At 58.3% G+C, this 27,711-nt stretch overlaps 1 protein-coding gene across 4 annotated transcripts in view; it reads left to right on the top strand.

Moving 5' to 3' along the window:
• The window catches only part of SHANK2 (SH3 and multiple ankyrin repeat domains 2), a 494,838-nt gene that overhangs the window by 244,463 nt on the left and 222,664 nt on the right, over positions 1–27,711 (top strand). For all 4 annotated transcript variants that reach the window (XM_064492018.1, XM_064492014.1, XM_064492017.1 and 1 more), the window contains exon 14: positions 4,507–4,620. In XM_064492018.1, the coding sequence (XP_064348088.1) occupies positions 4,507–4,620 (114 nt within the window). The remainder of the gene's footprint in view (positions 1–4,506; positions 4,621–27,711) is intronic.

The raw sequence follows: 27,711 nt of genomic DNA on the forward strand, positions 1-27,711 counted from the left end.
GTCCACGTGCCAGTGTCCTCTCCCATCGTACTCGGGGTTCATAGCTCCCTTCTGGGACGTGGTCCCGCAGGGTCTCCGGGCGTCGCCCCTCTAAGTGGCGTCCCTAATGGCCCTTATGTTGTTTAATGAAGTATTTTGTTTAACTTTAAATTATAAACATTCAGATTATAAATACAAACATTTGCACGACCTGCCAGCTTGAATTTTAATTCCAGACGCGTCATGGGGTGGACTTCTCCCCCGACGCCGAGTAACTCCAGTTGACCCCACAGCTGGCGCAGGACAGCCGCCTCGCCGTCCGTGCACAGGACCCCGCCTTTGCCGACGGGCTGGCTGGTGGCCAGGGAGGTGCCTGGCCGCGGCTCCATCCCAGGGCTCCTGTGGGGCCCAGAAGGAAGGCACATGAAACGTCCTTGCTGCGCGTGGCCGTCCCTGGACTAGAGCCTCTCGACAGTGACGCCATCCCAGAGGGCCGCTCCTGTGTCTCTCACTCCCCGCAGCGCGCGGGCCGCTGGGTGGGCGTCGAAAGTGCCGGGGGGGTGCCCACTCCCGGCAGAGCTGGTGGGCTAGCCGGGGGCACAGGGGCCAGAGATGCCCAGGCCTTGGGGACCTTCCTGCAGCTCTCCCAGGAGGCCGGTCCGCTCTGGCCAGGAGCCCACTGCCTTCCTCCCAGACAGAACGCGGAGGGGCAGGCATGGGCAACGTGGCCAGGCCAGGAGCACCGCCTCTGGGAGCAGCCACCGTTCCCACTAGCTGGGGAGGGCGGCCTGCCAGGACCTGCTCCGCTTAGGAGCTAGTGCCTGATGACTGCTGGGTAGTGATGCTAAAAACTCCAGCCTCTTCCTGGTGGGTCAGCTTCTGAATCTGCAGAGTCGGCTGCTTGCGGGGCTGGGTGGGGGCTTGCTGGTGGCTCGTGTGAAGACAGAATATCTGCATGCACCCCACACGCCCCAAGCCCCCCAAGCAGCACTGTGTCTCCCTGTCCAGCCCAGCTCTTAAACCACTGAGCCCACAGCCCTGGGCTCTGATTCCACGCGGGTACAGCCCACTGTGACCCCAGACCCACGCAGGGCTTCAGGCTGGGCCGGTAAGAGCCCGGGGAGCCTTCCCGGTGACCCCAAGCTGGTCACTTCCTGTCTGGGGCCTCATGTCCCTGTCCACACACCGGGGGTGGGAACAGAGGAGGAGGTACAGGTGGAGGCGTGTCCACAGGCACCTGCTGTCTGCCAGGCCGACGGCTGGGATGTCATGTGTTTTTCTGCATAAACCTCGTACCAGCCGTGGGCCAGGGGCTTTGGGGCCCACTGTCTGAGTCAGCTCGGGTGGCTGGCACAGCGTTCCCCAGACCGGGCAGTTTAAACCACAGGGTTTATCACCTCCTAGTCCTGGAGGCGGGAGTCCGAGGCCCAGGTGTGGGCGGGGCCGGCTCCTCCCGGGGCCTCTCTGCTCGGCGTGGAGACGGCCACCTCCTCCCCGGGTCCTCACGTGGTCATTCCTCTGCGTGTGTCTGCATCCTGATCTCCTCTTCCTGTAAGGACACCAGGCCTACGGGATTAGGGCCCACCCCAGTGACCTCATAATTTACCCCGATCACTCTTTAAAGACCCTGCCTGTTTCCATATACAGCCCTACCTGAGGTGCTGGGGGTCAGGGCTTCAACACAGAATTACTAGGGACACAGTTCAGCCCATAACCCCTGTTGTATACAGCGTGGTAACTCAGGTGGAGTCTCCCAGCGTCCCACAGCTGACTTCCGGGGAGCAGGGGTTCGGATCCAGTTTGGATGGCGAGCCCGTGCTGGCCCCACCCCCGCCCTCTTTGTCCCTCTTAGTGGCTTGCCCTGCATGATGCCAGCACCACTTGGCTGTGCCCAGGGCTGTGGTCTTTATGCCCCTTGGAGAGACCAGACGCAGTCACGGTCTCTGCCATCAGCGTCTGTGTGGGCACTTGGCGGTCAGCCGTCCTGCAAGTGGGGGGACCATGCCCTCAGCTCCCCGTCACTGGGTGTCCGGTGCCCCCAGAGCAGTGCTGGGGGCCAGGTGAGGGAGGAGGGGCCAGGACCCAGCTATGAAGTGGCACCACGTGTCCTGGCTTAGGTGCCCAGAGAGTGGCACACCAACTTGGGTTCCCGGGGAGTGGGGCATGACCTCCTGGCTGAATGGCCCCCATTTCCAGAAGGGGCTCAGTGGTGAGCGGTCAGCTATGAGCCATTGGCCGCCTGTGTCACAGGAGCGGGGGGATGGTGCCTTTGCTGGGGGAGGGGTCCTGGGTGGGGCAGTGACAGCGTCCACCACACTGGCCACGAGTGCCAAGTCATGCAGCCCCGCACGGCCAGCACTCGAGATTCCAAGTATGAGGCATTTCAGGGCTCACTCTGATGCTCCCAGCTTCTGCCAACTTGCCCTGTGGGAGCCAGTGGCCTAAGAGCACTGAGTAGCCTGCAGGTCAGGCTTGCACAAGGAAGAATCCTGAAGTGAGGAAGGGCTTTCTCATGTTAACACTCAGACAGGCAGCCGAGCTGCTTGGTTATGACTGTGAGTGTGTGTGTGAGCGTGTGAGTGTGTGTATGTGTGTGTGTGTGTGTGTGTCCCTGTACTCCTGTACTGCATCCCGGGTGACAGACAGGGGACCTTGCTCCAAGGTCGCTGGAACCAGCCCGACGTGAAGGGTTCCTGAGCTGGGTGACTCCTTCCACCGCGTCTCCCTGCTTTCATGTATTTACCCCTCTGCTCTCAAGCTAGCTGTGAACGGCCTTTCGTCGTATCTGTTGTCTCGTAATAACAGTACGGTGCCCAGGAGTGTGTACTTGGCGTAGATTAAATGCTGATTAGAACGTGGTGTCCCTGACGGGGGTGATGGGCGGAGCTCCACACTGTAAGGTTAACGTGCCTCTTCCACACGCGGCAAGCCGACAAGTGTCTTCCTGCTCTGACAAGTGGGGAAACTGAGGCAGGAGATTAAAGAAGCTGCCCAAGTGTCTCCCTGAGCAGTTCCTCCTCCCCTGGACCCCCTAAGACAGCAGACCAGCCTGCCCAGAGCCTCCAAGAAGGAAAGGTGCCCCTTCACTGGGCATTGGCCCAGATGGCACACAGGCCGGTCCCTGCCCCCCACCCCCCTGCAGTCCAGGGCAGCACCCCGAGGTGGCCCACCCAGATCCGGGTTCCCCTGGGAAGCTGTGACTTACGTCCGGGTCAGCTGGGCTGCACTGAGTATGAGGGACCAGCATTGATCTTTGGAGGAAACGCCTTGAGCAGGCTCAGTGGTACTGGTCAGCGGGGGGTCTCCTGTAGGCACTTCTCCCCGCGAGCAGGCAAAGGCTTGTAAAGCTGATGGTTTCTGTGCGGTTGGCCTTCAGAACTCATAAGCCCAGGTGTCCTTTATCTGGCCTTTGAGGTCGAGATGAGGGGTGGGGGGAGGCACTTGCGTGCCTATAATCTGTGCGGTTCTGGCGCCTTGGGTCCTGGGTAACTTACAGGGGGTTAGGTTGTGCAGAGATTATATTGACCCCCTCCCCCGCACAGCCACAGTCTGAGGTGAGCTGGGGACTTTGGGGGTGCCTCCAGTCCAGCACCAAGAGCCTAAGAGACAAAGACCCTCCCCACCTCACCGCCGTGAACTTGGCCCGTATCTGTCCCAGTGCTGCCCGGGGAGCACTTGGGTCCTGGTGTCTTGGGTTTGCATTGCTCACCCTGGGTCAAGTTAAAAATAATACCCTTCATCGTCCTAGTGGGCGTTTGCGAGGCCCCTGTGCCCCGAGTGCAGAGCCCAGGCAGGGGACCCCAGCGCCCTCCGCCCGCCGGGCAGCTGTGTCTTTGTGTTTTCACAGGCAGAGGGCCCCTGGGGACAGGCCCCACGCCTTCTCTGTAAGGCGACTGGTCTGCCCCTGGAGCCCGGGGCACCAACACAGTTTGGGGGTTCTTCATTAATAAAGCCGTCCCAAGGCCGGGCTGCCCGTGCCCGCCTCGGCCACGTGGTGTCTTAGAACCACCAGTCTGCTTCTCCATCTCCTGCTGCAAATTCTCTTTTCTCAAATCTCTTAAAAGATTCTGTGGGCCCAGACACTGGGCCCCCATCCCCAGCTTGGAATGGGCAGACACGACCTCATGGTTCCTTCTCCCCTTTGGGGTGGCCCGTTCCCCCACTTTGACACCTGAAAAAAGAGGGTGGGGACTTGGAGTTCCCGTTCTTCTGTCTCAGCTGGGGCCCTAGAGACAGGGCACAGTGGCCCCCTGCCATGCAGCGTTAAGATTCAAGGACCCCAGGACGCCCTGCACTAGTGTCCCCTCCCCAGGCCTGATGGGCAGAGGGCACCTGGGGGCTGCAGAGGCTTGGCACTGACCCCTCCCAGGGACCCTTTGCCAGGCCCCTTGTCCACAGCTAAAGGAGGTGTGGTCAACGGGCAAGTGGACCAGAGTTGCTGCTCTGTGGGCCGGGCTACCAGCCCCTCCTCCCGTGCAGCCCCTCCAAGCCCTGCCCACTAACCCCTCCCTCTTTCCTTGCCTCTAGTTCTGAGCATCGGCGAAGGGGGCTTCTGGGAAGGCAGCGCCCGAGGCCACATCGGATGGTTCCCGGCCGAGTGCGTGGAGGAAGTCCAGTGTAAGCCCAAGGACAGCCAGGCAGGTAAGGCGGTGCCCCTCCGGCCCCCACCCATTTCTCCACCTCTCTTGGGCCTGGGGTCCGCGTTGTGGTGACATCGAGGGCAGCAGGTGCGTTGTTCCCGAGAAAGGCTGAGTTTCAGAATGAAGACCTCTCTGATCATTAGAGTGGTTGATGCAGCCCCACTGGGCTTTGTCCAAACCAGAAATCAGCTGCAAGATACTGTGAAAGCTTTTAGTTAAAAAGCTGTGCTCAATGCATGTGGCAGAGAACTTGGGTGGTGCGTTCTAGCCCGCGGAAAAGGGCTTTGGGGCCTGAAACGGCTTTATTGATCTCTCCTACCGACGCCATCAACAGGCGGCTTCGCCTCTCCCGGACGGCCCCTGCCGTGCCCTAAGGACTCCGCTCTCTGATGTCTCAGTGAGAAAGTGCTCAAAAGAGCGCGGCAGGTGCGAAGGCAGTTCGTTCCCGCTTCTCTCAGAACTCCCAGATGCAGCCCTCGCCGACACCCATTCCGAAAGTGATTGCCAAAAGCTTTACCTGATTACAGTGCTAAGAGGAAACCGCTCATATGAAACGGCATTGAGAAAAAATAGGGGGGTTGGGGAAAAGCGAAGCACTGGGGTCTTGTGAGCATCCGGTCCGCGTGCGCGCCCCTGGGTCCTGGTGGAAAGAGTCCGAGGCGCTGGGTGCGCGTGTCAGAAGTGGCCACGCTCGCTCTGCGGCCGACGGCTCTGCTGTGTCCTCGTGTGGTCCGGGGAGGCCTGTCCCGTTCAGGTTCCCAGCCTAGATGCACCAGGGAGCTCCCTGCGCGTGGCCAGGGCTGCCTGGGCCAGCGCGGCCGGGAGGTGAGGTGTGCTGGAGACACGAGCCCCCCCCCCCCCAGGACACAAGGCTGTCTGCCCGCCCGCTGGGTCTCCCCAGAGCTGGCTGGTGTGCAGCGTCTTCATCACAGAGACTCAGCTGAGAAAGTTCCAAGGGCGCGTCCATCTGTGCTGCGCTTCCTGCGGTCCTGCTCAGGTTGAAACCTGAGGGGAACCATAACCTTTGCCGAATGGTGAGGGTGTCGAGGTGAGAGATGTCCCGAATGTAACCTTGAAATACCGGATGTGCTTGGCGCGGGGAGGTGGCTGGCTGGGTCAGTGGGTGGGAACGTGTTTCCTGGGTGCGGTGACGGTCGCCTGGGAGGATGTGGGGCCGTTCAGGCCCACTGACCCCTGGCCCACGCCCGGGCTCTCCTGCAGGCAGCCTGCCCAGCTCTCCGGCCTGTGAGGGGCAAGGCCATGGCCGGTGAAATTGACTTGCCTTCCCAGGTTGCTGGGTGCCCGCCCCTCTGTCTCCTTCCCTCCTGACGGGGAGGGAATCCAGCTTCCTCTCCCAGTACAGAGTTCAGAGCCACTGGCTCCCCAGCTGCACTCTTCCATTGGGAAGACTGGCACATCGGTGCCCAGCATTGCTGGTGATTTCATGCCTGGACAGGGCAGCCCAGAGTGGCCGCATGTGAGGGCCGTTTGGGCCTTCCTGCCCCCTGCATCCTCCAGAAATGACTGGCTTCCTGGGTTCGGGGGCAGGAAAAGGCAGAGCAGCTTGGTGCCCCCTCCTCCCTCTCCTGCTGGGGGTGCTCCCCCCCACCTACCTGCATCACCCTCTCGCCTGGGTGTGGGGGGCTGGTTTCCCTGCCCATTGGCAGCGCCTTCACAGGGGTGGGGGGGACACAGTGCAGTTTGTCCAGCTGATGTGTCTCTGGAAAGGGCCTCCCAGGGGCAGTCACTTGTGTGTGTCTATCATAGAGAAGCTGTCAGATGACAGGGAGATTTTTGGAAGGGCATTTTTGCTCCTGCAAACTGAGGCAGGGATCCTTGGTGAAGCCCATTCTCCACCAGGCTGATGCCTGGCATGGGGTTCAGCACTCCTGGGGCTCCGGCCGGTGCCGGGGGACTTGAGAACGTGGAAGCAGATCGCGGTCTCCAGGCAACCGTGCTGAGCTGGCATGGAGGCAGCCCCCGCGTTCGAGCACCTCCTGGCCCCGGGCATCTTGCAGGGACCTGAGCTGGAGACAGAGCAACCGTTACCGTTAAAGATATTAGAAGCTGGAAAAAAAGGCCACAAATTTGGTGGCTTCAAATATCACCAGTTTATTATTTTGTGGTTCTGGAGGCTGGAAGTCTAGGGAGGGTCTCATCATGGTGTCAGCTGGGCTGTGTTCCCTAACAGAACCCTAGGAGACAAGCCACTCCTTGGTTGTGGCTTTTCCAGGTTCTGGAGGCCACAGCCTTTCCTGGCTGGTGGACCCCCTCTGTCCTCCAAGCCAGCAGCCCTGGGCCGGGTCTTCTCAGGCTTCGTGTCTCTGACCCTCTCCTCTGCCTCCTCCTCCACTTTTTAGGACTCGTGTAATCAGATTGGCCCCACCTGGATAACCCCGGTCTGGCTAAATGGATTAAACAGTTTAATTCCCCTTCGCCTTGTAAGGTCCTGTACTCGCAGGTCCTGGGGATTCGGACGTGGGCATCTCTGGGGGACCGTCGGACGTAGGTGTCTAGGGGGAACCGTCTTCTGTCTACGAATGATGGCAAATATGAACAGCATTGTTCTGCTAATGATATGGGCTGTTGGGCAGAGGCAGGCACTCCGGTGACTGGGGGCGCAGTTGGGCGGAGGGAGAAAACAGCACAGAGGAGGTGGAATCTGAGCTGGATTTGAGGGTGGGGGGGTCCAGAGCCCTTCCTGCTGAGTTCTGTCTGCCTCGGGCTTTCCACGGCTGTGACGTAGCGTTGGCTTTTACAGAGGAACGATTTATGTGCAGTGAGAAAGGCACAGGGTGTGGGGCTGCTTCAGTGCATTTGGGCAAGTGTGTGCACCTGCGTCTCCAACTGCAGTTAGGATGCAGAACAGATTCATCAGCCCAGAAAGGTCTCTCAGGCTGCTTTCCAGCCCCGCTCGCCCCAACCAGAGGCAGCAGAGTTCTGACTCTGTTCCTGGACCGAGCCTGGGCTCGCTCGCCCGAGCCAATCTACTGCCACCGGGTTGGGGTGAAGGAGAGCACGAAGTTTACTGCAAGGTGCCCGGCGTGGGGCCAAGCAGGGAGAATGCGCAGCTCGCGATCAGAAGACCTGAACTCCTCGAAAGCCAGGAAGGGCTTTTTAAGACAGTGCGCGCGAGAGGGTCACGGGGTGCGTGGACGCCCGTGTGCAGTTCTCTGGCTGGCTGGCGGTGAGGCGGCAGGGTGAGGTTTCAGGACCCTCAGTCATCAACCTTCTGCTTCCATCCGGCCTGGGGTCTCCGTGCTGGTGGGCAGCATGCAGTTAACGTCCTCCACCGGGTGGGGGTTCAGTTTCTGCAAAACAGCTCAAGGACGCGGCTCGGGACATCATCTCCAACCCTCGAGGAGGAACTGAAGGTCTGTGACTCTGTCTAATGGCTGAACTATTATTATTTTGCATTGCTTAACTATGTCCTTTGGTTTTGCGTTTCTCTGATTAAATTTGCTCTTTGGAACTTGGGGAAGGGCCAGGAGGCTAAAGCTTTTCTACAAATCAGAGGCGCGGGAGGTGGGGGCAGGGGAGTGTCTGTCTCCAGGAAGGCCCCACGGGGCCCTGCTCGGTTTCCGTTCACCACCAGAGATCAGGCCAGCCTGTTGCGGGGTTTCCGAGAGCTGGGATCTACAGCACGCGCCTCTGAGCCTGGCGCCTTTCACGAAACTGAACGCTGGTGCAGGTGTGTGCACTTCTGCTGTGAAGCACGTGCCGTTGTGCATTTGTGCCCCGGTACGGCTCTCCGTGCTCCGGGTGGTGCGTGTTTGGGTTGCTTCGCAGTCTGGACTCGTGATCGAAGCTGCTGCAAACGTTTTTGTACCAGTCTTTGACCAGGCGTGTTTTCCTTTCTCTTGGGGGAACACCATGGTGTAGCAGGGCTGGGTCGCCGGGTAGGGCTGTGCTTCACTTTGTACGAAGCTGCCAAACAGTTCTCCACACTGCTGTGCCGTCTCGTGCTCCTGTTACCAAACCGGACTCCGGTCCGTTTCAGGGATGGGGCAAGGGAAGGGGGGGGGCGTGGGGGCGTGGTCAGCTCGTGGACATTTTTCTGATTGGCTGGTGGAGAGGGACTCGGAGTCAGCATCACCAGCCCTCTGGTTCCAGCCGGTCTGGGGTCCCTGTGCTGGTGAGCAGGACACAGTTAGCTTCTTCCACCTGGCGGGGGTTCAGTAGCTGCAAAACAGCTCCAAGGACGTGGCTCAGATATTATCTGTAGCCCCTGAGGAGGAGCTAAAGGTCCTTGACTTTGTTTAGTGGCTAAACTATGATTATTTTGTCTTGCTGGACTGTTTTCCTTTCTTCTTGCATTTTCTCACTTCTATGATTAAATGTGCTCTTTGGAACTTGGGGAGCCTGGGAGACCGAAGTTTTTCTACAGACAAGAGGCAGGTGGAGGACACTGGGGGTGGTCTGTGAAGGCCCCACAGGGACCCGCTTGGTGACACTCCCGCCGGCTGGGTGTGGTCATTCCAGTGGCCCCACTTCCTCCACGGCTTTCGGTAACACGGGTCTGCTCCATTCCAGCCGTCCTGGTGGGTCTGACTTGCGTTTTTCTGGTGACGTGTTATTAAACACCCCCCGGCTTACTCTCCGCATGCGCGGCTTCTCTTGACGAGCGCTGGCCCGAGCCTCTTGTCCGTTTTAACTGGGCGGGTTACCTGTGCAGGAGCCCTCCGCGTGCTCTGTTCGTCCGTCCGTGGTCAGACACACGCTGCACGCATTTCCCCCAGTCTGTGACTGCCTCTTCTTTTTCTGTGTCCTTTAACAGGTAGAAAGTTTTAAAGACAGTTTTAAGTGAAGTCCAGTTTCTCCGTTGTTTTTCTTTCACAACTAGCACTCTTTTCTAGTGCCTGTGTTTTTGCCGTTGGAAACTTGCTGAGTATGTGTGGAATCCAGGAGACGGAAGGTGCGAGGCGTTGTTAAAACGTTTCCGGGCAGCAAGCGCCTTCCGCACAGAGCGAGCTGGTTTGAGCCTTCGGGTTCTTTCCCCTCCGTGTAGAGCCACTTTTTTTTACGCTGGTGAACTCCCTTTTATTCTTGTAGTTTTATACAAGGAGGTCAACACTGCATTTAAGAACCCGTTGTTCACAACTGATTTATACAGAGTTTAAATCCTTAAATTGCACGTCAATGTCCTGTGACTCCAAGTTGTGTTCATTAGTCTCCTTCCAGTCTGAAGGAAATGATCACGTGATTTTTTAAGTTCCACACACTCCACAGCCCAGGGACATAACGTTTAGTCTGAAGTCCTGCACTCGTAGGAGAATTAAGACTAGCTGGTGTCGGGGAGGGTGGAGTCAGTAGCAGAGCCTGCTTTGGTGCCCGACCTCCATCAACACAAACAAGTAAATAAACCAATTACCACCCCCCCCCCACCAAAAAAGAAGAAGAACTGGCATCAAACTGGCCCGAAACCCAAGTGCGTTCCTGGCTCCAGATACCTGTCGTAAATGTGCACATCCACACTGAGGCACGGAAATAAACCAGGGTGCGTACGTCATGCAAAACCTTCTCACAGCAGAGTCAACATAATGTTAACATGTTACCAGGTTCCAACCATATTACAGTGTTTTGTCCAGTTCGCTTTCAAAATGCCTGATTCACTGAATTAAATGCAAATAACCTCATTACATTTGCCCCACTTTTCAAAATGGTGATGGAATTAATGATGGAATTAACTTTCAAAATGTCAAAGTGTAGCATCGCTTTCTTAGTATGCATTTTAATACATATTTTTATATGCATTTTTAGTATGTATTTAGCACCACTTCTGTACCCTGTGCAGGGAACATTTAGCTGGTGTAGCTCACTCGTGTGCACTCTGGCTCAGATATAATTCGAGGTGGAGAAGGCTGCTCAGGGCCCTTCAGGCCTGTGGGTAGGACCAACCCCTTTCCTGTCGCCCAGGGAAAACATGAGCGGCAGCGGTCACCCAGAGCAGACTGGGACGGTGGCCAGGCCACTGGCTGGTTCGTGGGTGCAAGCTCGGCTCGGTTCCACGAAGTGTTTGGTAGCTGTTTCTTTACAAGGGAAGCACTCGCTCCTCTTACCCTTGGTTCTAGTTTCTTGGGACCGTGTGCGTCTCTAGCAGGCTTCCCTGCGTGGGCCAGGCACGAACTGCAGGTGTGATTCCTGCGTGGAGTCTCCTCCAGCCTGTGGAGTCAGCAGGGCAGGAAGCCCGGTGACTGACCCCTAAGCACCCACATCTCAGGTGCTGTGAAGCATGTAGCTCTCTGTGCTCTGGTCCACACCCACATCCAGACGGCCTCCCTCCCGCGGGCCCCACGGGGGATCCAGGATCCGAGCACCACTGACTGATGCTCACGCGCGTCCGCCTGGGCGCTGGGGAGGCCGGGCAGGTGCAGGCTCCTCTCAGGTCCGCCAGCTCCCTGTGCACAGGCGATGCTGCGGCTCTGCGTGGGTTCCTTCACCCAGGAAGGACGTGAAGGCTCCGGGTGTGACGTGTGTGCAGGGTTCAGGAGGAGCAGGGTTGCAGGATTTTTTGTTTCTGTGCAGGAGAGACAGGTGTGCCCCTATCTACAAAGACTCCCCTCTTTGCTTGTATCAGCCCAGAGAACTGACAGCAAGGTGCCACGTGTGACCATGGCATCGTGTGCACGGAGGATGGCGTTTCGGGGGACATTGCCACTTAATTGTGGGCACACCCCTCCCCCTGCTCCTAGCATCCAGGCTCCCTGAGGACAGGGACAACACCCCACCCTCTGCCATCCACCTGCTTGTGGGGAGGAGGCCACATGGAGTTGCCCTGGTCCAGGAGCCCAGGGGGCCAGCTCCAGTCTGCCTGTAAAGCTCCCTGCCCGGGTGCTGCGTATTAGGTGCGATGTATTGTGCAAGCTGCTGTAACAAGGAAGCCCACCTCTTCGGTGGCTTAATGCAGCCCCTGTCTCTTTTCCACCGGGTGGGTTCTCCTGTTCAGAAGACAAGCCGCTTTTCTCCATGGTGTGACTGAGGGGTCCCGGGCCCCTCCAGTCCATGGAAGGGCCATTCTCAAGGGCCTTAATGCCCTCTGCCTCCAGCCGGCAGGTACAAGAAGGTGTGGAGAGATCCCACCCGCCTGAGAGGGGCCCCGGCTCGGCAGGGACACACGCCGCTGCCTCCTGTGTCCTGTGGGACTTGGGTGCCAAAGGCGCGTGGTGCTCAGCCACACTGCCCCGGCCAGGAGCCATCGCCCAGCCACTGGCCAGCAGGGGTTCTCCAGAGAGACAAGACCAGTGGGATGCAGATACCGACACACGTATATAGTAAGAGATTCATTTTAAGGAATTGGCTCACGCGATTGCGGGGCTGGCACGTCTGAAATCCACAAGGCGGGCTGGCCAGCCGGACACGGCCAGGTGCTCATGCTGCCGTACTGAGGAAGCCTCGGTGATGCTCGTGTTAGTGCCCGCAGCTGATTGGAGGAGGCTCGCCCACGTTATCAAGGAAAATCTTTCCTTAAAGTCAACTGATTGTAGATCCTATTAACTACGTCTGCTGAACACCTTCACAAGGACGCCCAGACCAGAGCATGCCCGGGTGGCGGGTGCTGTAGCCTGGCCGGGCTGACGCACAAAACTGACCATCGCCGTGACGGCTGCACACTGTGGATGGGGGTTGGGGGTGCAGCTCCTGCCTGTGCCCTGCAGGGACCTCGGCCTTGGGTGGCCCAGCTGCTGGATCGCATGGGGACCTGGTCCTTTATCCCAGAGTCCTACAGGTTGAACTGAATAAGGGGCGTGCCCAGTGAGGGCTCTCAAATAGGGACAGAGATAAACATGTTTCAGAGTCATTGCTTGGAGCCTGTAGTGAGTCGGTTTATGAGAAACAAAGGACCGTGCGTGCAGCTTCCCGTGATCCGGCTCACGTGTAAACAGAAACTGTGACACCAGGGCTCCCCGTTCACCCCGTAAGGTGACAAGGCAAGTTGCTCCCAAGCAGATCACATTCTAGTTGCTGAGACAAAGGACCTGACCGACGAGCGGTGTCCACTTAGGCCCAGACGAGAAGATGTCTGGTGAATAACCACGCCCAACCCTGGCCCCAACCTCCCAAGGCAGCCAGAATCTGGTCCCCTAGAGGCAGGGGTCGGTCATCCCTCGGGTGCAGGGCACCGCGGTCTTGACCCGCCTGCCTCTGGGAGCGGGCCCTGGTTGGTTATGGGGCGCCGGGCGCCTCAAGCCTGTAGGGGGTCAGGGGGCTCAAGCAGCTTCCGCATCCCCCAGGGGAGTGACTGCCCCTCCCGCCTACACCAAGGCGGCTGCAGAGGACCAGCCCACCCCAGGCTCCAGGAGGCCAGCCTGCAGCCAGAGCTGCAGTTGTGGGGGAGCTGATGGGACAGGCGGCAGTGGCTCCGGCCCGTTGCGCTTGGTGCTGAGGAGGTGCTGTGGTCCCCATGCCCCTGGGGGGTGTCCTGGCCCCTCACCCACTGTGCAGCCCTGCTTCCCTCCGGGCTGTGGTACAGGCCTCTGCTCTGGCTCCTTCTCCATGTGGCGGTGGGACACCAGCCCATCGAGGGCCCCCCTGCCGACGGGGAGACCCCCGCTCTTTGAGCCCCACTCAGAAGCCAGTCGGTCCCCGAAGTGAACGGTGTGTTTGAGTGTTTGTTCCCTCGCTCCCAGCCAGCAGAATACAGCTCATCTTTGATTTCAGCTGCTGTGACCCGTTGGGGACAATGCCCAAGGCCGCTGTTGGCCTCACTTCAGCACAGCACGCCCCGTGTGACCCGGACCCAGGTGACCCTGCCCCCGCAGGGCGTGATGTAGAACCCCGAGTCTCCTGGAGGCGCCCTGGGTGTTGGGGGCTGCTCTGAGCCCCACCCTGGGGCCTCCCTTTACCCCACTGCAGGCCCCAGGCCTGCCCCGGGTTCACCCCAGAACTGTCAGCTGCCGTCTTTGGGTCTCCTCAGGCTTGGGGAGCAGGATCCTGAGCGGACGTGGGGCACAGCAGCCCTGGCCCAGGGCCTCCCAGGAGTCTGTCCTGGCCCGGAAGCCCCTCCCCCCACCTCACGGCAGCATGCCTGGAGGTCTCCCGCGCCCTCCCTGGCACCTGTCAGGACCGCAGCCCGGGTCCACCCCAAGGGCTACCTGGGGATCTGGTCTGGGCCGGGCAGAGGCATCCTTTCTCCCTCTCACCGCAGGCTGGTCCCCGGCAGCCCCAGGCTTTTGTCCTCCTAAACCCAAACCCAGCGGAGGGTGGGAAGGGGAGAGAGAAGGGCTGGTTTTAATTGAAGTGCCGTCGATTTGCCGTGTTGTGCTGTTTCTGGCTTCAGTTATACGTGTAAAAACACACATATTCCTTTCCGTTTTCTTTTCCATTATAGGCCGTTACAAGGTGTTGAATGTAGTTCCCTGTGCTGTACAGTAGGACCTTGTTTTTTATTTCAAGAAGGGCTCTTTTCTGCCTGTCCCAGGACTGGACCTGACCAGCCGGACTTGGGTCGTGTGTAGGTCCCCCACCCCGGAACCAGTCGCTGTGGCTGGGGGATGGACGTGCTGGTGTGAGTGCCGGGCCTGGGCAGGGGTGCGGGAGGAGGGCATGCCAAGGACAGCCGGGTGCTTGAGCAGCGAAGGATGGGACAGCTGGGCCTCTGCAGGCTGCAGCCACGGCCACCCCTTCGGCTGGGCAGCCAGAGCGTCTGGGCTCTTTGACCAGGACAGGAGGCCACTGCCGTGACCCGCCTCCTCCCTGGAGACAGGGCAGGGGTGGGCGCTGTCCCCACGTCTCCGGGCAGCTCTGCTCGGAGCACCGGGGCTCTCGTGGCCCCACTGTTAAGCAGATGCTCCGCTAGTCACGGGGCGAGCAGGCCCTGGGCAAGCCTTCACAGTGGGCGTGGTCGCTTCCGAAATAGACTGGTTTTGTTATCTTTAGAACATTTAAAAATACAGGCAAATGACTCTATTAGTTCAACTGGAATCTCAAATATTAATGAGCAACAAAAGAGCCAGCTTCCAGAGGAGTCACTAGCTGTTCCCTAACAGAACATAAAATAGACACGCGGACTCATTGTCCTGGCTGCTAATGAATGTGTTTTGTTAAACAGCCGTGGCGGAGTCATGCAGCCTCCCTCCCCGACCCCGACTTCTTTCTTTTACGCCATTTTATTAAAATACACTTGGAGCCTCGCCGCCTTGGTGTGTGCACCGTTGTCTCCGAGCAGCTGCTCCGGGTTTTAAATACCAGTTTCCACACTCGGGCTCACCCCCAAAATAGAGTTCTGCCAGGTCTGTCTGTCGTTTCGGGTTCCGACGGGAGGATTCAGGCCTTGGCGTCACTCTGGGATGTGGGCCCTCTCCTCTCCCCGCTCCCAGTAGCCACGGTGTCCTGCCCCGGTTACCATAGCAACCTGGTGATGCTGGTCGCAGCCCTGCCCTCTCCCCCTCCTGGGGCTACAAGATGTGGTGCCACAGCTCTGCCCGCGGCACCTTGCACAGTGGCGGTCGCTGTGGGCCAGGGCTTTGGAGGGAGGGGAGCAGGAGTCACTCAGACTCTCCTGGGGGTTGGGGGAGGCCGGGGGCTGTGCTTACCCCGCCCTGGGCCGCCTGTGTGGATGGCGGTGGGCAGGAAAGGGCTGCCGTGACGAGATGCCGCAGACTGGGGGTCTTGAAGGATGGGTGTTTCTCACTTGGAGTTCTGGAAGCTGGACTCTGAGACCCAGGTGTCGGAAGGGTTGGTTCCTCCTAGCCTCTCTCCTTGGCGAGTAGGCAGCCGTCTTCTCCCCATGTCCTCACGTGGCCTTGACTGTGGCTGGCGCATCCCTCGTGTCTCCTCCTCTTCTTATAAGGACACCAGTTCTGCTGGATGAGGGTCCACTCTTGTGACCTCATTTAACTTACATTACCTCCCTAAAGACTCTATTTCCAAATGCCTACATATTATGGGTGGGGGCTTCCATATATGAATCTGGGGGACCCAGTTCAGTCTGTAATGGTGGCAAAGACTGGTGGTCATGAGCCGTGCTCTGCTCCACGTGGGACTTTCTGCAGACACCTTCCCCTCCCCCACTTCCTGCTAGGCAGCCGCATCCCCAGTGGGGCCATTCTGTCGTCCGAATTAAGGGCAGCCACTCGCTTTCTGTCCCAAGACCGTTACCTGGCCAGGCTACATACTGACCCACCAGCATCTGGAAGCCTCTCAGACTCAGCCCCAGGGCCGTCCTTTCCTCTGGAGCAGATTTAATCAGTGCACTTGGCGCATGCCAAGGGGCTCGCAGGAGACGGCCTGTAAGGTAGTTTGTAAGTACGGTTTGTAAGGTGAACTGACCAAGGTGTGTTGCCGTCCTGAGGGCAAAGAACCAGGAGGATACAGCTGCCTCACACCAGTGTCCCCCGTGCTGGGTGTGGTCCCTGAAATGGAGCAGGTGCTGAGAAAGTACCTCCAGGATGGACAGCTGGGTGGGTGTGTAAGTAGGTGGGTGGATGGATAAGTGGACGGGTGGATGGGTGGGTGGATGAATGGACCTTGCAGGAAGGTGGTGTCGATGTCCGTTCTCCCTCTCATACACAACTCACCACCATTCCAGTCTTAGAGCCTCTCCAACACTACTGCATGAGATTTCTTTAAAACCGTGGAGTTCGTGGACAGCAGAGGAGGCAGTGGGGTACTATGAGGCCTAAGAAAACACCAGCATTGTGGGCATCCCAGGCCAGGGAGTCTTTGGGTCTGGATCCTGGAAATTGTGTGACTCAGATGCACAGTGACCCCAGTGCCTGCCTGCCTGCCGTGCCCCCCACCCCACAATACGAGGAGCGGGACTCCCCTCCCCCTGCAGAGCCGGAGGAGTGGCGCCGCGGCTTGGGCATCCCACTCAGCAATTGGCTGTGCATCCCCCTTGGGCTCTTGGGGACCCGGAAGATGGATGTTGCCCTGCCCTGCGGGAGGTGGAATGAATGAGCTACTCCCAACGTGTGGATGTGGCCCCGACCTGCCACCTGCCACACTAGTGAGGATGGACCTTCAGCCTCTCCCCGGCACCTGAGCACCCAGTTTAGGGACGGTTAACCAGGCCAGGAGCCCCCATTTAGCTGGGGCCCGTTCAGGAGCCAAGGACGACCCCCCAGAGTGAGCCATGGCTCATTTTGGAGAACAAAAATCATCACATGGTGCTCTGTTATTGAGTTAAGATGTTGTTTTTGGCTCCTCTGAAATAGACGATAGGAAACAGATCCAGGGATGATGAATAAACATTGGCTTATGGGGCTGCACGCTGGGAAAGATGAAACCTCACGCTGGCAGATTAAATTTAAGACATGCACATGTAAAGTGGGTATGTAAGGGCCAGCCTCCTGCGCCAGCGAACCATGGGGCCGAGGAGAGCGCCTGGGAGGGCGTGCTGTGTCCCTCATCGCCAGCCAGTTGGGCTCTGTGGGCTTGAGGGCACCAGGAGGAGGAGCCCGGGTTCCTCGGGGACCTGGCACCCGGGAGCCAGGAGACGGGGCAGGAAGTGGTGGCTTAGGCACCATCCAAAGACACGCGTCAAGCGTCAACGCTCGTCCTCAGCAAATGCAGCTTCCAGAAGCTGCAAAGTGGGCCATCAAACGAGGCTGGAAGATCAGGGCCGGACAGGCAGCCCTCTCCTGCCTCGTTTTACTTCCCTCTGCGATCTGAAGTGCTTGAGGTGTGGCATCCACCTTTCTGTCCCCTTACACTGAGATAGGTTTGTCATCCAGGAAGATTTACCCTTTTAAAGTGTAGACTTAAGTGGGTTTTAGAATATTCACAAGATTGTGCGAACATCACCACTGTCGAATTCCAGAACTTTTCCACCACCCCAGAAAGAGACCCGTGCCATTAGCCATCACTCCCCATCCCCACCACCTCTCCCAGCCCCTAGACAGCCACTAATCTACTTCGTGTCCCCATGGATCTGCGCATCCTGGACACCTCATATGAACAGAAGACCATGGCGTGTGGTCTTTGGTGACCGGCTCGCTTTAGCATAATATTTCATGGTTCATCCGTGTTGTGCATAGCGCACATCAATGTCATTTCTTCTTCAGGCTGAGTAACATTTCCTTGTAAATACAGACGGCGTTTTGTTTATCCGTTCATCAGCTGATGGACAGTTTCTACTTCGGCTTTTGCACCTGGTTCTGCTGCGAATATTTGTGCACAAGTTTTTGTTTGTATGCTTGTGTTCCCTTCTTTGGGGCACACACTTAGGAGCAGAGTTGCTGGGTCACGTGGTAACTCTGTGTTTCACCTTTTGAGGAAATGCCAGGCTGTTTTCCATTTTCCGTTTCCACCAGCAGTGTAGGAGAGTTCAGATTTCTCCACGTCCTTCACAACACCTGTTTTATGGGATTTTGATAATAGCCATCCTGGGGGGTGTGAGGTGGTGTCTCACTGTGGCTTTGGTTTGCATTTTCCTGATGGCCCGGGATGCTGAGCATCTTTTCATGTGCTTATTGGCCACGTGTGTATAACCTTTGGAGAGGCGGTCACTTTTTAAATTACCTGTCATGTCTGGTCCTGCAGGGAGTTTGGAAAATACAGAAAGGAATAAAGAAAATAAAAAGCACCCACAGTCCTGCCCCACGGTGATAACCCCCTCCCAGGTCTCAGTCCTGCTTGGAGTATAAATGCAGAGCAAACAGAACTGAAGGCATCCTTTTAAATTGTGGATCCTACTTATTTTACTTCCCAAGTGACAAAGGACATTGTGTCATGGGTTGAAAATATTCTTCCAGAACACCATTTCCAGTGGTTCTGCAGGCTGTTGTGGCTGGGCCGTGGATGCTCCACGTCCGTCAGCGATGTCATTGTTGTGACATTGACACAACACTGGCCCTCCTGCCCTTCTGTCTTGTGACTTCGCACTTGTTCCTATGTTTTGCTATTGCAAATAGAACTTCCATAAGCAGCCTTTCGACTTAAAAGCTCTGTGTCCCTCTCCTCGGGGTGCTTCTTGAGTCAACTTGCCCCAGGTCCTTTGCACAGCACAGAGCCACCTCTTTTCTGTTTTCAGCCCTAGAACTGTGCTGACTTCTGGGACTGAAGTCTGGCTGCCTCTATCGGGGGGTTCTAGAGGGTCCTCTCCTCTGCAGCTCCCTAAAAATAGGACCTGCCCACAGCCCTCGGGGCAGGGAACCTGGGGACATGCAATACACTTTTTCTCCGATCACCAGGGATTGGCTTCATGGTCCAGAGACACCCGCTGTTGCATGGGGCCCACACTTCTTTGACGCTCTGAAGTCGCCGTTGTGGAATTCTTGATCATTTGTAAGCAAGGTTCTCCGCCCCCCATTTCATTCTGCACTGGATCCTGAAACTTCACAGCGGCTCTGCCGACTTGGAGGTGACGCCCTGGGGCCTCCACCTTGTGCTAGAAGGCAGGCATTTGTACTCAATACTTCTAAGAACATTGTCATCTTTAAACAAAGGCGCTTTGTTTTGAAAGCTCCAGGGCTTCCTAATTCCTGATGGCACAGACTGGGGTGCATTGGGAGTTTTGCCTGCAGCTCAGCTGGGAGCTGGGATTCGGCCCCAGAAGTATGCATTATGGATCCATCCTCCAACCCTGGAGGACAGGGCTCTAAACTCCGGCAGCAGCCGTGCAGACCTGCACCACAGGCCTTCGGCAGGGGTGGCCGTGGAGTGGCTTCCTCTCCCCACCAAGGCTGCAGAAGCCCGACGGGCCTCAGCGCGGCCTCCGGTGCCTCCCTGCGGCGGGATCCCCTGCCTCTGTGTTGTTTAGATTACAGATTTGTTTTGAGAAATAATGCCGAAGGCAGCCGGATCCCCCCCGGAGTGTGGTCCAAGTCGGCACAGCTGCTAACCGTGGCGGATGTGCCCCAGCGGCCCCTGCTTATTTAGCCAAGATGCAAATGTGCCCTTCACCGGAATCCAGAAGGTTCTAACTGTGCACTCTGCGAGTGTGCAGAGGAGCTGCCCCAGGCTTCTCTGTGGGGCCCGGCGTTCCCTGGGCTGAGCACCTTCCTTGGTCAGGTGCCTGGGGCCTATGGCCACGGAGCGCTCCAGCCTCCGTGTCCCTGACCGGTGCCTTCTGCCTGCGGGCGGCCGCATCCCTCCCCTCTTCCTCTCAGGACCAGTGGTGGGGCCTGCAAGCCTGTTAACCCTCGGAGCACAGTGTGGGGAGGAGGGACTGACCTCGGAGCAGGGAGGACTCTGCAGGAGCCTTTTTCGGGGGGGGGGCGCCTTCCCGTGAAGTCCGGGTCACTTTCCCCATCAGCCCAGTGCTTCTCGTTTGCTGGAGGTTCTCCCAGTGTCTCCTGCAGGACAGAGGGGGCCGGCATCCCACCCAGAGCCCGTGTTACAGACGGAGACCCTGGGGGTGGAATGACTTCCTGGCAGTCACGCTGGGACCCGGGCTCACTGGCCTTCTGCGCACAGCGACATCCACCCAGATGGGTCTTTCGGGGCCAGGGGAGGCCTCAGAGATGATGTAGCCGCCAGCTGACTTCCGCAGGGCCTGACCGTGACCTTGACGGGCTGTGAAGGTTCCCGCCCGAGCGAGTGGCCAGCAGACACGTAAGGAGGGAGAGGCTGTCGTGGTGTCAGCAGTCGCCCCTGAGGGCCCCCTGAGCCTGCGGTGCGTGTCCCTTAATTTTGTTATTGGAACCAGGACTGGGCTGGTGGCTCTGTTTCCAAGAAGGACATCCAGGGAAGAGAGGAGAGATGACCAGGGTCTGAGTCCCACATCCAGGAGACTAGAGCTTTCTGTGCCCTGGACCAGAGATCGACCTGACCCGGACTCCTGGCCGGAAGGGTCCTCCCCTTCCCCTACTGCGGGCTGCCCAGCAGAGGAGGGGGCTCGGGGTACGTCCCCAGCTGCTGGGACAGGCCATCCAGAGGTCACCCCCTCACCGTGGTCCCCTCCAGGCCTGCGGCGGGTGGGAGGTGCCTCCAGCCTCCCGGGTCTGCGGCCCCCGTGCGTGTTGGCGCCTTTCCCACTGGCAGAGTCAGAGCACTGGGCGGTGGTGGGGGGTCACAGAGCTCACTGAGGGTCAGAGACGAGCTGCACGCACTCATGCACATGGGCACACGTGCTCGCACGCACATGCACACCGCAGCTCCGTGTGCTCCTTCAGAAGCTCGGGTAAACGAGCGGCCCCCATCGCTTCGGGGCCGCGCTCTGTCCTCGAGCCCCGGCTCAGAGACAGCCCGGGGGGGCCTGGCCGACTTCTTGTTCCTGAAGCTCCTGCTTTGCTCGTGGATGCTCCTAGAAGGAGTCTCACTGCCAGCGTGACCGCATTGTTTGTCATCCAAACGGGGACACTCCCGAGGGCCAGGGAGGGCAGCTGGCATCCCCAGCCGGCGGCCGAGGGAACCAGGGCTGTCCTACTTACGGGAGCAGTGGGTGTGAGGACGTGCCTCCTCCGTTCCAGGAAACCAGAGCCAGAGCATGGGGGCCGGTCATTCACTCATTCATTCATTCGCCCTAACACCCTCTCAGTGGCAGACACCTAAGGTGTGGGGACTGGGTCCCGGGGAGCCCTCCCCTGGATTGCGGAGGAGAAGAGGGACCACTTACCAGCATGAACAGAGCCCCGTGGGACGAGCCCGATTGCTGACAGCCAGCGGCTCAAGAGACTTTGGGGCGCCCGTGTCAGAGCAGCTTCTGGGAAGGGCAGGGCCGCTGCTTTGCCTCCCCTGACACTCCGGGCGCTCGGCACCCTCTCCTCCAACCTGGGGACCTGCCTGCAGACACTCAGCGGTGTTGCGATGAGTGTGGATTCTGGGGCCTCGCTCAGCTGAGGGGGGCCAGGTCTGTCGCGTTTGGACTCATGTCCACTGGCCCTTTGTGCCTGAGGGTGACACCATGACACTCCCATCCCCTGGGTCCTCTGGCCGGGCGCTCCCCGCAGGGGCAGAGCTGCTTGGGTGTCCGTGGCTCTGCTTTGGCGTGGCTGAAGTTATCTGCCCTCTGCTCAGTCCCCCCACCTGCAGACGGTCATTGTGGCCACTGCGCTGGTCCTGGGGAGAACTCAGATGCCCGTAAAAGCACCTGGCATCTCCTCCTGGAGCAGGTGGCCCCAGTTCATTGCTGCACAACGGTCAGGGTCCAACCGCAGGGTGGCCTCCCAGGTCCAGAGTGACCCGCTGAGAGCGGGGCGCCTGCTGCATCCCGCGGTGAGGTCCAGCCTCATGCTGCATGCGGGGAAAGGCACCTGGAGCCATAGGGCTGGGAGAACCAGGGCCAGCCAGCCGGGGCCGGGCAGCCGCCCTGTGGCCGGGTCTGCCCCGTGGGCAGTAAGGAGCGTGAAGCGTTCCCCTCAAGGCCCAGCTTGGGGACCAAGTGCCCCGGGCTCTGCCCCTCTGCGCATACTCTTCCTCCTGGCCAACTCTGCTTCTCCATCAGGCGTGGTCCAGGGGCTGCCTCCTCCTGGAAGCTCTCCCTGCCTCTCCCCAGCACCCACTGGAGGAACACACTGTGGTGCGTTTGGTTGTCTGCTTTTTGCGGTCAGCGAGCCCCGCATGGAGGGCCAGGTACAGGCACTCGGTGATAGAGTGGCACATCAAAGAGGGCCAGGGGGCGGGGGCGGGGGGGAGCCCGCCCCCACCCCCGCCACAGCCGCGCAAATGCCACCCCTGCAGCCGCTGCCGCTGCGCGCCTCCCCCTCCCGTCCGAGCTGCCCCCTTTCCCCTGAGCCCTGCTCTCCGCCCAGGAAACCGCCCCTTTCCTTTGTTTGTTGAGTCAATCAGGAGCTCAGTGCGGTGTCCGCCAACTCCTGAAATGCTAGGGGCCTCTTTCCTGCAGAGAACGGCCCCTCCCCTGGAACAGGCTTCTGAGAAGGGCCTGTTCTGGGCCCCAGGGGCCTGTCCCCCTCCTGCCTGCACCCCCCGGGGAGCCCCAAAGCTTTGCCCGCACATTCTGTTCCCCTGCTGTTCCTGGCTCCAGTGCGCGTCCCACTCAGCTCGCGCCTTCCCAGCCTCCGATCTCAGCTCAGACACCACGGCGAGGGCCCACCCCAGCCTCCTCTTTGTGGCATGAAACTCCTTGGCTTGGTGAGAGTCTGTTCCCGCTCTGTCCCCCACGGGACAGCAGGGCCCTTATCCGCCTCTCTGTCGCTGTTTTATCACTGGTTTGGGGTCTGGTGCGGAGCCTGGGCTGGGTCAACACCAGCTCCCTGAGTGACTCCACCAATCAGGCGTGGCCCCTGTGCTTACAGGTGGGCAGGGAGCTCACTGCCACCCGAAGCTCCACCCATCGTCCCTTCTGATGCCACAACGGCCCCAGATGTGTGACCTTGTCTGTTTTACAAGGCAGGAAGCCAGGGCTCCCGGAAGCTCCGCATCTTTCTTGGGACCACCCAGCCAGCACGTGGCCGCACTGGGTCTGAGCCGGGCTTGTGTGTCTCATTTCCACCGCTGGACACCGTGTCTCCGCCCCGGGCCCTGCAGCATCAACAGGAGAGACCCGGATGGTCCGAGGCAGTGACCCGAGGGAGTAGGGGCTCGGGAGGAGGCAGTGGTGGCCAAGGGGAGAATATTCTGGAATCTTTTTTTTTTATGATTTGTTGAAGTGAAATTCACATAACGTGAAATTAAACACTTTAAATCGAACAGTTCAGTGGCGTTTAGATACCCACCCATTTGTGCAACCCCCACCACCATCTAATTTTAGAAGTTTTTCATCGCCCCGCTAATCTGCTTTCTGTCTCTAGAGCTTTCCTTCTGTGCGTTCACGTCAGCGGGGCCGGGTAGCACGCGGTCCTTTGAGCGTGTGTCTCTTTTCACGTGGCGTAACGTTTTTAACGTTCATCTGTGTTGTAGCGTGCACCAGTGCTTCACTCCTTTTGAGGCCCAGCAGCATCCCATTGCACGTGTATGCCGCGTTTCGTTCATCCATCTGTCCGTCCATCGATGGACATTCCAGTTGCTTCTACTCTGGGCTGTTGTGAGCAAGGCTGCTGTCTATGAACATGTATGTAAAAGCATCTGGTTGAGCCCCACTTTCCAGTTCTTTGGGGTACCCGCCTCGGAGGGGGATTGCTGGATCGTAGGGTAATTCTGTGTTTCAGAATTACCTTTCAGGTCCTTTTCAAGGACCTGCCAGACTTTTCCACACTCTGGACTCTTGACCCTGCAGAGTGAGGCCCGTGTGGCCACAGCTTACACGAGGGGCCTCCTGAGCTGGGGCAGGAGCGTGGGCTGGAAGTCCCAGCATCCCCGAGGCCGGCACGTGACGCACGCAGCCCCGCCCCCAGGCGGACACGTGCTGGAACACGTCCTCGCGTCTGTGTCCCGTCCCCTGACTGAGCGCTGCTCCCTAGGGCAGGGACGGGCCGCCCCCATGACCCCGGCTGGCACGCAGTAGGCCCACCACGAACGCCTGCCACGTCGGAGCTCGCAGCGCGGACAGCAGTTTGAGAGAGCTCATTATTTTCTCACGAGTGTTAACCAGCCCGAAACAGATTTAGAATTCAGTGTGGTTAAAAAATCATCAGTCTTCTGCCGTTTTTAAAAATCGCTTGTCATTTTGTATGCCAAGAACCCTTCTCGCAGCCTACTTTTCCAAAATGATCGCTGATTGGAACAAAAACATTGCCACTAAAATTAGAGTGACAAAATGGAGTTGTTATGAAACAAAAAAAGAAGCCGGCAGGTACATTTGAGCAAGTGCGGAGCATCCCCTGCCTGTGGGAGCAGCACGGCCCCGGCTGCCCCAGATGCTCCCCAGGCACTTACTTCCACGTGCAGGCGCTGTGGTCTGATTAAACCCTTGACGGGCACCCATCTGAGAGAGAGTGGTTGCTTAGGAGTCAAAACTATTGTAGTGATTTAAAGCAGGGCCTGGAGATGTGTAAGGGAGACCTTCCTAGAGAACTTTCATAAATAGGATGCTTTGAATTAGTGTAAAAATCCAGACATTCATATCTTGAAAGAAGAGACCCGTCCTCCCCTCTGCCACCTCCCTCACCCCCGGCTGGGGCATCAAGACCGCTGCCCCAAGTGACAGGAGAACAAAAAGCACAGCTTACATGAGGCAGAGGTTCGTTTCTCTGTCATGTTAGACGAGACGGAAGAAGATGATCCAGCGCTGGAGTGAGGGCTCCAGGCTCATGAGGACCTAAGCTTTTCCTTTTCTGCTGCTCCGTCATTCTTAACAGGCTGCCTCATGGTTCTGGGTGGCTGCTTAGATTCCACCCATCACATCCACATTCCAGCAGAGGGAAGGAGAAGAAACAAACCACACTCCCTCATTTTAAGGACATGTGAAGTGCCCACTATTCTTCCAACTATTGGCCATAACAGAACCTCAAGGAAGGCTGAGAGCTGTAGCCTTGATCCCAGACAACCTGCTATTGAGGAAAAAGTGGAGAATTGGTGTTGGGGTAGGCAGCTGGCCACTTTGCCATAGTACATCCTAAGGAACAGCCTTCTTCCCATTTCCACGGTGCGTACTACATCTGGATAAGCTCCCCCTCCACCGCCACCACCTCATTCTCATCCAGAGCAGCTGGGGATGTGAGGCACAGGACATCGTCTGAGTAAAGCTTTGGGATGCTTTAAGCAAGGAAACAAAATTTATTTCACACAAGGGAAACTGAAGCTTGGAGAGTGGAAGGGTCTTGCCTGAGATGAATTAGTGCCTGCACACTTGTGTCAGCCACCCTGGGGTTCCTGGCTGGGGGTCCCAAAGTCCCGTCAGCCCCATTCTCACCTTATTCTGAGATCCTGGACCTCTTCCTAGGTCAGAACCTGTGTCCTGAAGCAAGGAATATTACCTCTCATCTCTGTCAGACCTCTTGGTTACAAATGATAAATATCTAGCTCAACCTGACTGAGGCCAGAAAGGGAGTTTAATGACTTTATAAAGTTCAGGCGTAAGAGCTTCAGGCGTGGCTGGATCCAGGTGCTCAGAGAGCATCAGGATGCTCTCTTTCCATCTCTTCTCTGTGGTGTCCTTTGCATGAATTTTGCTCTCTGAAAGGCTCTCCCCAGACCACGTGGAGATAGCCACCAGCAGCACCAGGTTAAGCTTCAACTATTTTAGCCGTCATAGGAAGAAGAGGGTGCCCCTTTCCCAGTCATAAAATGAGAAGATTCAGGATTGAGTCTCGATGAACTGTTGTAAATCATGTGACCAAGGGAGTAGGATGGACCCGTTGACCATACCAGGATCCCCTGCCCATCCTCCGAGGGGACGGGTCACAGCATATACCCCGAACTTGGGCCAAGTGTGTTTCCCCAGAAGCAGGAAACGGACACTGGCAGGCCGAGCACCCCCTCCCTTCCAGCCCTGCTCCTGCAGCCGATTCCTGCCCCGACTCCTCTCCTCCCCCAGATAAAAACCGCTGTCCTGGTCTTACTCCCTAGGGACCTGGCTCACTGGTGTGTCTTTTCATTTACAAGCCTTCCTCCCAGTGTCTGGGAGCTGTAGGAGAAGGACTGTGATGTCTCCTGAGCCGTCGGCGCCTGCCCAGCGCAGAGCCTGGTGCGAAAGGCGCCAGCAGGTGTCTGGTGGCCAGCGGATGGGAGAAGAGAAGGATGGACGAGCAGATGGATGGACAAGCAGACAGGCAGACGGATGGCCAGATTGATGGTTGGAAGGAAGGATGGGTGGCCAGAGTGGCGAATGGTTGGGTGGGTGGTGGATGAATGGAGAGATGGATGGATGGGTGGATGGGTGGCTGGGTGGGTGCTTCAGTAACCAGATGGCGAGCTAAGGGAAGGAAACTTTCACTTATGGGTCACACAGTCCCAATTAGCTCCATGCAGTTTAACGTGGTGATACCATTTTATGCCAGCCAGCATTTAACTTCAATACGTTCATCACTTTTAAAAAGCAGTTTAATAATGTGGGTGATGTGAAGCCACAACCATCTGGGCAGGGTAGCAGGGGGCTCAGACAGCCGAGCATGCCTTCTGTGTTAGCGTGTTTTTGCTGGTGCCTCAGGCTGACTCGGGTCCCCGGCCGTGCCCAGGCCTCTCCGGCCTCATTGGGTGTGATTCTGGTGGGAAACACACAGTCCTGTCCTAGTGCCTCCGTCCGAGTCCTCTATCACAGGAAGCCCACGTGCAGCAGGCGTGGTGGCCTGTGTGACCCGGCAGGCGGAACTCTCACAGCCAGGCGTGCCGCGCTGTCCGGTCACTCGGAGCTCTGTGGGCATCGCTGGTGTGGATCTCGCTGACCTGAAAGCACGTGCTGCCCCCCTACACGGCTGAACACTGGGGCACAGCACGGGAGCCGTGGGTGGGGCACGGGACCACACTGAGCCCTACACGTCCTGAGTGGCCCCCAGGCACCGGGAGGTACGTGGAGCCGTAAGAACATCTGACTTCTGCACCGGCTGGGACCAGGGCGAGCACTGTCCCAACGTCCTCAGGACAGTCTGTCCAGATCCCTGGGCTCTAGGCCTCCCCGACCTTCTCTGCCTCTGTTTCCCCCTCGGCACCATGTGGACAACAAGTCTTCTCACACAGTCTAGTCCCGAGGATGATTAAACAACCCAGCAGTTAAAATGCTCTCAACTCAGCAGTTAAAATGCTCTTATGGCTTCTGCACATAATAGGTGCTCAGTAAACCGTGTCCCTTAGGATTTATTGTTTTGGTGGCAGTTGTAGCTCAGGCCTGCCCTCGAAGGTCACTGGTTTCTCACTATTCTCTGCATGAAGAGACGGGGCTCAGAGAGGTTAAGTGACTTGCTCCAGGTCACACAGCCAGTGAGCGGCGGGCGGAGGCGGAGCTTGCGTCCAGAGCCCGTAGGGAGTTCCCACTTTACCTCGGGTCCTGCTCCCTGGCAGAGTGGAGGGGACGCTGGGGGTCAGGAGGGAAGTGTTTCAGCCCTGTTTTCTGCAGCATCCTTTGGAGCTGGGACATTACGTGCCCCAGGGCCTCACACTGATCCAGCCGGGGTGTCCCATTACCTGGGGGACCGTGTCTAGCTGGGCCTCACCGTGGTGGCAGGTGGCCTAGCCATGGGCTGTGACTTCAGAAAGGTGCTTCTGTCTCCTTCTGAGCCCCTCAAGCAAGGCCACCACTGGTCTTCCCTTCCTTCCTCCTTCGGGGCGGAGTGGGGACGTGTTTCAGGTGGCCACTGTGGTCGGCCAGGGCAACCTCGACTCTGTGCCCCCCCCCGCCTCCCCAGGTGAGTGTGGCTGACCTGGAGGGCCCGGGGCC

The sequence above is a fragment of the Camelus dromedarius genome, chromosome 12 (genome assembly GCF_036321535.1).
Source record: "Camelus dromedarius isolate mCamDro1 chromosome 12, mCamDro1.pat, whole genome shotgun sequence".
NCBI classification, from domain to species: Eukaryota; Metazoa; Chordata; class Mammalia; order Artiodactyla; family Camelidae; genus Camelus; species Camelus dromedarius.